Source organism: Gracilinanus agilis, chromosome 5, assembly GCF_016433145.1.
Source record: "Gracilinanus agilis isolate LMUSP501 chromosome 5, AgileGrace, whole genome shotgun sequence".
Classification (NCBI taxonomy): Eukaryota; Metazoa; Chordata; class Mammalia; order Didelphimorphia; family Didelphidae; genus Gracilinanus; species Gracilinanus agilis.
In genome coordinates, this window is record NC_058134.1 from 194,876,320 (window position 1) to 194,888,080 (window position 11,761).

The 11,761-nt window shown below is 42.7% G+C and overlaps 1 protein-coding gene across 2 annotated transcripts; it reads left to right on the top strand.

Annotated features, from left to right (window-relative positions):
* Nucleotides 1-7,287: 7,287 nt before the first annotated feature.
* KCNA5 (potassium voltage-gated channel subfamily A member 5) lies at nucleotides 7,288-10,471 on the top strand. Of its 2 annotated transcripts, XM_044677751.1 has the most exons (2): nucleotides 7,568-8,099; nucleotides 8,172-10,471. In XM_044677751.1, the coding sequence occupies exons 1-2, from the start codon at nucleotides 7,576-7,578 to the stop codon at nucleotides 9,115-9,117; spliced, it is 1,470 nt and encodes a 489-aa protein (XP_044533686.1). In that variant the 5' UTR covers nucleotides 7,568-7,575; the 3' UTR covers nucleotides 9,118-10,471. The 2 variants fall into 2 exon arrangements, with proteins under 2 accessions (XP_044533685.1, XP_044533686.1); XM_044677750.1 differs by having other exon boundaries at nucleotides 7,288-10,471.
* Nucleotides 10,472-11,761: the final 1,290 nt, after the last annotated feature.

Sequence of the window (11,761 nt, forward strand, 5' to 3'; positions counted from 1 at the left end):
TATTGATAATGAATTGGTAGGTGACTAAAAGTCCCGTGTACAACAAACTCTATTGATACAGGTCTGCTATTTTTTTAGATTAAATTTTGAGGAGAATGCCTCCTCTTTGATTCTATCTAGCCCTGCCCCATGCTCCCATCTGAGTCCTCTCCCTCTTTCCACCACAGAAGATATAAAACAACTTTCTCAAGGCCACTCAAATACTGGAACTTGGATCTGAATTCAAGACAGTTAAATTAAATAAGAATTTATTGGATGCCAGCTATGTGCTAGGCATTGTGCTAGTCCCTAAGGATACAAATAAAAAAACAAAATCTCTGCTTCTCCAGAAGCTTTTTTTTAATTGGGAAAATATACTTAAGTATACATGGGTAAATATCTATATAAATATTATGTTAGTAATAATATATTTATTATCCTTATACTAGTATGTAATATTATATAGTCATATAAATAAATGTCATATTAATATATAAATATATTATATGACTTTTTCCATATATATATATTCATCACCTCAGATCTTTACTAGCCGGGTTATCCTTGGCAAGTCACTTCACCCTGTTTGCCTCAGTTTCCTCAACTGTAAAATGAGCTGGAGAAGGAAATGGCAAACCACTCCATTATCTTTTCCAAACAAACAAACAAACAAACAAACAACGGGGTCATGAAGAATTGGATACAACTGAAATGACTAAGACACCTATGGAATAAGTATGAAGTCAGTTTTGGAGTGAATAACATTAACAACTCGAAATACCTGGAAAATGCTTCTATATGAGATTGTAATTGAGCCATACTTAAAGTAAGTGGGGGATTCCATGAAGCAGAGGGGAAGAGAGAGACAATTCTAGGCATGGAGACAGCTGAAATCTCTTAACCTGAAATCCCACCGTCATCAAGTACTCTTTGGACCTCTCTCCCTGATTGTCTTCTCCCACAAGACCATGGGGACCCAGGCAGCTTTGTATTACATACATACATACATACAATGTATAGAGTTGACACAATAGGAGTGTTGGGGAGGGGGACCAGTTTGCCACCTCAAGGGTAGGCTAAGCCTGCTGTTCTTGTCCCTGACTCTCCATTGCCTATGGCCACACTGGCTCAGCTCAGCCCTATATTTCTCAGTCCCTTGTGGCTATTTCCATTTTAGACATTTGACTATTCAAGTGAACCGATTAGCAATATGGACCTGTTTTATTATCACACCAATCACGGTACCAATATACAGTATTGTACAATCATCTAAAAAAATAAATAAATGTTGATCAGAGCAGTCCTAAGGCCTGATGGGAAATAAATGAGGCAGTTATGGAGGAGTGCAGAATCTGGGGCAAAGAATCTAAGGAAAGAGGAGTGTAGCAGTGAAATACTTGTGAAACTTTTAAATATAGCACCGAAAGACACAAGCAAAAAGGTGAAGAGAGTGAAGGCTGGAGAAGAGACTCAATTGCAAGGGCTTGTTGGAACATTTCCCATTTCAGTGTCTTAGAGCATCCTCCTCCAACCTCTTCATGACCAATCTCTTCAGCTAATGTGTTAAGAAAGTCAGGTTCAGAGGGAAAGGAAAAAAAGTGTTCAAGAATGGCACTGATAAAAGTGGGGAACGGACCCAATAATAACCTCTCGGAATATTCCTGCAGCACTGTCCTAATGATTCTAGAGAATATAGAATTTTAGAGAACATAGAACAGGCATTGAGGACTGACTTAGGGAACAACAACCCTGGGTTCTCAGAAAAGAAAAGATCAACAGTAAAAAAAACATGTTTATAGCAAAAACACCATAAAAAGGCTCACTGACTGATATCACCATAGAGTGATAAAAACAGGTAACAGTTGATAAATGCATCTCTTCACATAGCCTCACAAGAAAGGAAATTGTGTCAAGATCTTTTCACAAAAGATGAAAGTATTACTATAAATTCTGTAAGGCCCCTGAAATGGCAACAGAATGGTTCTAAGACAGTGATGGGCAAACTATGGTCAGTGGACCAGAGGCAGCCCCCTGAAATGTTCTATCCTGCCAAGGGACATTATTCCTAATCTGATGAATACAATGAATAGGATACAATACAATGAAACTTCGAAAGTGTTGCCTTAGAAACAGACTGACAGATGAACCTTTCCTTTCCTTTGGCCCCCTCTTTAAAAAGTTTGCCCATCACTGTTCTAAGAACATTCAGGATTGTTCAGAAGAAAGGAAAGATAGAAATAGGCATTGTGTCAGGCACTATGCTAAAGTACTTATTAATATTACCTCTTTTTAGTCTAACAATAACCCTATTTTATCCCCATTTTACAGCTGAGAAAAACAGAGGCAAGCAGAAGTTAAATGACTTGCCCAGGTTCACACAACCACTAACTGTCTTAGGCAAGATTTGAGTTCAAGTCACCTTGATTCCTAGGCCATCCTTCTATCCAATGCTACCTAGCCAAAATCTTAAAAGAGAAACTAAATAATTAAATAATTAAATGAAAATATTTTTTAAAGCCCAGAAATTAGGGTTATAAAGAAGAAATCAGCAAAATAAGAGAGTAGACAATTTAGAACAAAATAGAACCAGAGAGACACACTCTGTGATAGATAGCAGACAAGAGCACAGAAATGCAAAAATGCAGAGGCAGAAGGAAAAATAATGTGATCCTGTATACATAGACACACCCACAGACACACCCACACTGTCCATTCAAAATTTAAGCAGTCTGGATTTCAATTTGGAATTATGAAAGAAGAGATTTTAAACTTCCATATTCTTTTACTCTATACTTCTACAATTGGACTTATACCCCCCAAAAGAAATTCAGAAACAGATTCAAAAGTCCCGTATATACCAAAATATTCATAGTGGCACTTTTTGGATGGTAAAGAACATGGAAAAGTGGATACGTATTGACTGTGGAATAGATAAAATAAAGCTGGGGCATATACATATAATGGGGCGTTAATCTATAGTAAGAAATTATAAATATGAGGAATTCAGGGAAACAGGGAAAATATTTATATGAACTGATAAAATAAGCCGAACTAAGAGACTGACTACAAAAATATGCAGGAGAAATCACTAAAAAGATGTCAAATGCTGAGCAACTGAAACAGCAGTGATTTTCTGGGAGAACAACTGATGTTCCATGTTCCAATCCTCATGGAAGAAAGATGGGGCTGCTACCAGGACAGAATGTTGGATGTGTTGCCAGAAGGAATCCCTATATTGGATGTTTTTGCTTTATTGTTTGCCCCAAAGAAGGGCTCAGTATGGAAGGGGCAGAGGAAGGAAAGGTATATAAAGAGAAAGTTAATCTATTAAACACACATACATATCAATATATCTCCATAGATATTTGTGTGAGACATATGAGAACTGTCTCTTTCACTTCTTTTGATATTATTCAGTTGTTTTCAGTCATATCTGACTCTTTCTGACTACATTTGGGGTTTTTTTTTGGGCAAAGATACTTTTGCCATTTTCCTTCTCTCATTTTAGAGATGTGGAAACTGAGAGCAACAGGGTTAAGTGACTTGCCCAGGGTCATACAGCTAGTAAGAATCTGAGACTGAATTTGAACTTAGGAAAATGAATCTTCCTAACTCTTGGTTCAGCACTCTATCTACTGTGCCACCTAACTGCCTATATACATATATTCATATATACAAACATATGCACACATATGTACATACATATATAATCAAGGACACGAGGCCCAGATCTGTTGTGTCTTGCCCAAAGCCACGAAGGTACTAAAATAGCAGAGCCATCCTGGGAATCCAGGTCAGCTGTGTGAAAGTTAGCAAATGTTCTCTCCATTAAAACCCCTCACTCAATGAGACTATAGATGTCAATACCTAAATGAGCTGGAGAAGGAAATGGCAAACTACTCCAGCATCTTTGCCTAAAAAACCCCAAATGGGGTCATAAAGAGTTGGGCATGAATGGAACAATTGAACAGTAACAATCGTTTCTTTAGAGGGCAGCTCTAGTGGGTAGAGCACCTGGCCTAGAGACAGGCAGTTTTGAGTCCAAATCCAGCCTGAGATACTTTCTAGCTATGTGACCCTTGGCAAGTCATTTAGCCCTGTTTGCCTTAACTTCCTCATCTGTAAAATGAGCTGGAGAGGAAATGGCAAACCACATCAGTCTCTTTTTCAAGAAAACTCCAAAAAGATCATAAAGAGTTCAAAGCAAATGAACAACAATTTCTTTATAAATTTTCTGTCCCCCACCTATATTTTACATCAAGAATTGCAACTCCATATATGTGACTACTTTTTATTTTTTTTGGGGGGGGGTCCAGATACAGTATAGTGAACTTCCTAGTTCTACCAATTCAAACCAGCAATTATCATCCCACAAAGTTTCTTGGTAATACCAAGAAGTCAAATTACTTGCTCAGGATCACCAGCCATTCTGAGTCAGAGGCTGAACTTGGACTCAGGTTATGTGTACTATAAATACTACACCATTTATTGGCTTTCCTATAACCACATACTACCACAAAACCATATTCACACACACACGTTTACTTCTATGGCCTCATATTTACAGATTTCCAAAATTCCAGTGTATGTCTAAAGAAGAGAAACACCCACAAAATCTTGAGGTGTATAAGCTGAGCTACTGAACTTGGAGAGAGGCAAGCTTAAATTGGAATCCTGAATGTTACTGCACGTGAGACTCTGAGCACATCATTAACGTCTCTCATGATAAGCACAATAACCTAAAAAAAAATAGGTTATGTTTAATAGGTTAATCCGCTATGACAATAATCACAGGATTGTGGCCCAGATCAATCAGATGCCATGGAAGGCAGTTTCCAAACTTTAAAATGTGACATAAACACTAGCTGTTAGGATTACTGTCCCGTATGCATTTATCTGCGAATGTGTTTTATCCATCTAGTAGAATGTAAGTTCCTTGAGGATAGGGAGTGTTTCACATTTGGATTTATATTCCCCATTCATAGCATGAGAGTTAGCTTTCAGTAGACCCTTCCTGAATCATTTTTTTTAAAACCCTTAACTTCTGTGTATTGACTTATAGGTGGAAGAGTGGTAAGGGTAGGCAATGGGGGTCAAGTGACTTGCCCAGGGTCACACAGCTGGGAAGTGTCTGATTTGAACCTAGGACCTCCTGTCTCTAGGCCTGGCTCTCAATCCACTGAGCTACCCAGCTGCCTCTCCTGAATCATTTTTGATTGACTGATATTCCAAAATATACACACGATTACAGACACAATCCCCTCACCCAAAGCCTCAATGAAAGCTCAAATATACATACATATATATATATATATATAAAGAGTCATTTATATGCATATAGCAAACTATATATGCTTATATATTTTCATGCATAATTTTGTTTGCTTAAAAACAAAAATAAGAGTATGTCTCTTGTAGCTGGCTTTCTCAATTATACACATTCTCCTGTAGTTCATTTTTCTTCTCTATGGCGACCTACTGAAACTTGTAATGGTCAGATGGATTGGGAAACCTTGGTTCTCTAGGCTGGAGGAGGACTCTAGTCCAGAGGGTCATCTTATTTGTGCTCTTGCCTGGCAGTAGTATGATACCCAACCTGCACTGAACAGATGGGGAGTTGGGCCTGGGAGTGGTGGTGTTTAGGGTAGGGATAGGCAGGATTACATCTCTCATCCTTAAAATATTTCCAGAGAAGTGGGTCACAGAGTTTCCCTGACTTGCCTTTTATAAATGGAGCCCCTACTTCCCGAATGTAGATAGGGCTAGGCCCACTGTGAACCTGTAAAATATTCAGAGAAATAACTGCACATAGGACTATGTGACTTTCCTCTTTTTTCAGGCATTTTCAGTACTTTTTGGGATCTCTCCTCTCTCATCTTCCTTCCAGTTCTGGGATCGGCACATAAGATTTGGTCTCCAGAGTGGAGAGCTGTGAGATTATTCTGTGAGGTCCCTTGATTCTGCCTGCCTGGGGCTGCCTGAATGTGCCTAAGGGAACTACATCTGGTACTTCTTCAGGGAAGAAATGTATTTGGAATGTGGACTTTCATTAGAGTTGAAGTCTGGTTAGTGGCACGCAATTTCTGATCTGTAAGAGAGCCCGAAAGGTCTTTTTCATTGGTGTTTTAGTTCATATCAGCCCCTTCATTTAGCCCCTGTTGAAGACTCTGGCAAGCTCTCCCCTGATGAAAGAGAAAGAAAAGAAGGAAGTCAGAAGAGTAACAGAGAAAGAAAGAGAAGGGGGAGGGAGGGAGAGACATAGACAGGGACAGACAGATGAGACAGAGTCATTGAGCCTGAAAAATAGAGGGAGAGGAAGAGAGAGAGGGAGAGAGAGAGAGAGAGAGAGAGAGAGAGAGAGAGAGAGAGAGAGAGAGAGAGAGACAGAGAGAGAGACAGAGAGAGAGACAGAGAGACAGAGAGAGACAGAGACAGAGAGAGAGACAGAGAGAGAGACAGAGAGAGAGACAGAGAGAGAGGCAGAGACAGAGACAGAGACAGAGAGAGACAGAGAGACAGAGACAGAGACAGAGAGGGGAGAGAGAGAGAGAGAGAGAGAGAGAGAGAGAGAGAGAGAGAGAGAGAGAGAGAGAGAAGAAAAAGAATCATTTCCATCTGTTCCCTCCTGTAACAACTCAATATTCTCCCCTTCTCTCTTCCCCTGCCCAAGTGTATCCAGTTTACAGGAGAGTCCCAGGTGAGCAGAAAAACACAAAGCTATTCTCATCTTCTTGCCCAGGGGAGTCTTGGCTCTCTCCAGTATACAATGATGCTCCTCCTTTGTACCTCTCCCTGCTTTCTCTCTGCCCTCTCACAAACCAATAACCCCATCTGCGCCTCTCCGCGGGGAGACACTCCCACCGTTTTGGGGGGAGTGAGGAAGGGGTAGGTGGGAGCGCTTGTTATGTCGCTAGTCTGGCAGGATTGCGTGAGTTATAAGGGGTGAGAGTCGCGGAGCGGGGAAGGAGAGAAAGGGGAGGAAGAGAATGAAAGAAGAGGTGGAGGGAACTCCAGGGGGTGGTGGCTGAGTGCCTGGCTGATGGAGAGAGCAGACTATAAGATTGCATCTGCTTGCAAAGGAGCATTTATGCTGCTTGGTAACCGAGAAGCTTGCAGGGAGAAAAGAGCCAGGGCAGCATCTTGACGTCAGGACTAACTGGGAGTCGCTCCGGCAACCTCAGCGGGGTGCATTTGCCGAGATTCGGGCGGCCAGGCAGGAGGTTAGCAGAGAGCTTGGAGAGGGCACAGGGAGAGAGTGGGACAGAGGAGCCTAGAGGCGGGGGCGCAGCATGCCCCTGCCCCTGGCCCATGGAGATCGCCTTGGTCACGCTGAAGAACGGAGGCACAGTGGCCATCGGGAAAGGAGAACTGGCTGGGGGAAACAGCGGCCCCAAGGCAGAGGGAGAGGTCCGGCGTCCTCCGACGGGACAGCCGAACGAGGAAGCCAAGGAGGGAACGCCGAGGAGGTCCAGGCGTGGCGGTGGTGGGAGAGGCGAAGTCCCGGGTGGGCGTCCTTTACCCGAGCTTCCGGAGACAGCTCGACAGCAACCTCCAGGACAAGGGGAAGAAGAAGCAGAAACAAGCTCCCCCCTGGGGATGTCGGAAGGTGAAGGTTTAGGGTCAGCTACCCTCCATCATCAACGTGTGCTCATCAACATCTCGGGGCTTCGTTTCGAGACTCAGCTTGGCACTCTGGCTCAGTTCCCGGACACTCTCTTGGGGGACCCTGCCAAGCGTCTGCATTACTTTGACCCCCTGCGCAATGAGTACTTCTTCGATCGTAACCGACCCAGCTTCGACGGCATCCTGTACTACTACCAGTCTGGGGGGAGGCTGCGGAGGCCAGTCAATGTCTCCTTGGACGTGTTTGCTGATGAGATCCGCTTCTATCAGCTAGGGGATGAGGCCATGGAGCGATTCAGGGAGGATGAGGGCTTCATCAAAGAAGAGGAGAAGCCTCTGCCCCGGAATGAGTTCCAGAGGCAGGTTTGGCTCATCTTTGAGTACCCAGAGAGTTCCGGCTCTGCCCGGGGCATCGCCATTGTCTCCGTTTTGGTCATCCTCATCTCCATCATCACTTTCTGTCTTGAGACCCTGCCTGAGTTCCGGGATGAACGGGAGCTGCTTCGCCATCCCCAGCTGCCCCAGCAGCCTCCAACTCACCCTCAGAATGCTAATGCCAGCAGAGGCAGTGGTCGGGACCTGCATCTCCTGTCTCAAGGGCCCACAGTAGCCCCTATGGTGTCCAGGACCCTGGCAGATCCATTCTTCATTGTGGAGACCACGTGTGTAGTGTGGTTCACCTTTGAGCTTCTGGTCCGCTTTTTTGCTTGCCCCAGCAAAGCGGAATTCTCCCGGAACATCATGAACATCATCGACGTGGTAGCTATCTTTCCTTACTTCATCACCCTGGGCACGGAGCTGGCAGAGCAACAGCCAGGGGGAATAGGAGGAGGTGGAAGTTCCAATGGACAGCAGGCCATGTCCCTGGCCATCTTGCGAGTCATCCGCCTGGTCAGGGTTTTCCGCATCTTCAAACTCTCCAGACATTCCAAGGGCCTCCAAATCCTGGGCAAGACCTTGCAGGCCTCCATGCGGGAGCTGGGGCTCCTCATCTTCTTCCTCTTCATCGGAGTCATTCTCTTCTCCAGTGCTGTCTACTTTGCCGAGGCAGACAACCACGAGACCCACTTCTCCAGTATCCCAGATGCCTTCTGGTGGGCAGTGGTCACCATGACTACAGTGGGCTATGGGGACATGAGACCGGTGACGGTAGGGGGCAAGATTGTGGGATCTTTGTGCGCCATTGCAGGTGTCCTCACCATAGCTCTGCCTGTGCCTGTCATTGTCTCCAACTTCAATTACTTCTATCATCGGGAGACCGATAATGAGGAAAGGGCTGCCCTCAAGGAAGAACCAACAAGCACCACAGGCCAGGGCTCAGCACAGGACAGTGTGAATCAGATGAAATCTAGTGAGAGCAAAGGGTCCTTTACTAAAACCCCAGTTAACATGGAAGGATCCCACAGGGGAAGCTGCCCCCTGGAAAAATGTAACCTTAAAGCCAAAAGCAATGTAGACATAAGGAAATCCCTCTATGCCCTTTGCCTGGATACAAGCCAGGAGACAGATCTGTAGTGGAGACCAAGACAGCCAGGTGGAGATGTAGAAGGGGGAAGCAGAATGACTCTTTAGAGTGGCAATCTATTTTGTACCAACAGAGTATTCAAAGATTATTCTCCAACCTGCTTTTCTCCCTTGGTCCTTCTCCCCTTTCCCCCCTTTTTGTTTTTTCCACTTTTTTTTCCCATGACACCAAAGGGTCACTTATTTTTAAAAAGTACCACATTCCATGACCCAGGAAACTGTCGAAATGGTGAGTGCAGTGAGATGTATGTATTTGCAGTCCTGGCCACTTTTAGCCATTAGTGGGAAAACCCAGGCAAAAGCTTTTGGAAAAAACCAACAACAAACAGAGACTAGAGATTTTGTAAACCCCAGATATACGTGTTGCAAATTTGAGTACATTTATTTGAATATTGGTGGGGAGGGAGTTATTTTTCGTGGCAGATGGAAGAAAATTTTATACTGTAGTTCAGATATTTCTGACATATATTTTCTTTCTCTATATAAATATATGTTGTACTTATGGATGGAAGAAGTTTGTGCTGCTTTTCTGGGAACCACTATTTCACCAGCACCTTCCTGATATGGACACTTGTTTCTCAGCATCAGCCTGTCCTAGTTCTCATGTTCACAAACCTGTGTTTCTCTGGATGTCATGCAAACTTGATGCTTTAGTTCTAGAATAGAGACACTTTCTGGAAAGAAAGACAAGTTGTTTTTTTTTTTTTGTGAGCCTTAAATAATTGGTGTGATTTTCTTTCTTCACATTTTAATAAGGTTCTGGAGGAAGATTTCTTATAATTCCTTCCTCTCATTTTTATCCTCAGAAATAAAGCATTACCTTATTGAGGAGAGTGCTTAATTTTCTACAGTTTTTTTTGTGACAATCTTTTTGTCTTCTTGGATTAGGAGTGAGAGCAAAGACCTGGGGTGGTTTAGAAAGCCAGTGATTTGATAGACAACATCCTTTCTTGGCAGTTGAAGGCACTCACCCCATAATCTGTGAGGGACAATATTCTTTGATTTGTTCAGAATGCATTTATTAAAGACCTCATTTTAACAAGCTTTTTACTAAGGGAACTCTACTTTTCAGACCCAACGTCTAGCATGCAATGTGGATTAAGTGAAAAGAAATAGGGGAACAGACCCCACCTGAGGTTTCTTGGGAATTCTTTCCCCCCAAGGTTTACCTCTGCTTAACACAGCACAGAACAGCTAAGGACCAAGACTGATTCTTCTCAGACAATAAAGCCTGTTCTACAGGAGCTTATCCTACCATGGAGTCACTGGGAGAACTGTGTTTAATGATGTACACCCCCTGTGGTATGGGTGAAAGCTACCCTATGCTTTTGTGGCAGCAGGGAATATGGAGGATTTACACATTCACATTAAATGTTGATTTCTACATCTTGTTGCTCTGCCTCTAGTAATTTTAATGCTTCCATTTGGAATCTCTTTGTTTCCTTCTGGCAGGGAGGTGATGGCTAAATACCAAAGTAAGTATACATGTTCAGAAATCACTCTCCGGCGTTAGCTTTCTGCCCTGGAGTTCTGAATTAATGATATTGCATTTCCCCCTGTTAAATAATCCACAGGATGACTTTTTAAATCCTCATCTGGGGTCAGCTGATGATCCTTAACTTCCCCCCTCTCTCTCTCTTTCCCCCCTGACAGTGGCTAAGCTAATAACTAGTTTTATGCAATGGAGTCAAGTCTTTAACAATGTGGCATAGGGGAGTGAGAGCTGGCTCCACAGCTAGCTTTTTAGGATTTAAGACTTACCTCTTACACATAGTGGCTGAGGGATTCTGGGGAAATGACTTCATCTTTTAGTTCTCTAGGCAACTTTTGAAGACTCAAGTTACAGGGAAAATGTCAATCTTTCTAGCATTGGTAAAAGGATTTTCCTCACCTGGAGTTTCATTATACCAATGAAATCAGGGGATTCTACCCCATCCTTCTATTTAAATCTTTATGGCTGGTTAAGCAAAATCAGTTTAAATGAAGTTTGGGAATTTGCATTTGGATGAGACAGTCACACAAATAAATATATGAAAGAGGTGGCTGTGATAATGCAGACAGCTGTTTTTTTTTTTTCAACCAGAAGGTGTTAACAGACAAACTGAGGAATTGGGAAATGAATGTAGGCAGAACTCAGCATTTTTATTTGCAAGTTAAAAGAAAAGGGAAGGTGGTAGGGCCCAAACCAGATACCAAATGATGTCATCCCCAAGCCCATTGAGTCCTATAGCTTTCATTTTTAGACAGTTTGGCAAATATGGAATGGATCAGTTGTAACTGAGAGTACAACTAGATTTTTTTTTTTGGTCTCTTCCTTTTCTCAGAAACTCCAAAGGGAAAGGAGTCACTTTTGATTTGATTTGATTTTTTTAAAAACCTAGTTTTGTCTCTCTCTGTCCATTCATTTGTGGCCCTACTTATTTGTTTGCTTATTTATTTCCTTAATGATCATTCATTCATTTATGTATTTATCATACCTACCTGTCATGATCTACCATTATTCACCTATTTGTTTTTTGTTTGCTTGTTTTTATTGGGACTGAATATCCTTTTCTGCCTGGGCTTGAAATGCAGCAGTCTTTTTACTCACTTCCTGATGCAAATGCTGATCTTTGAAGATTTAAGATGCGTTTTT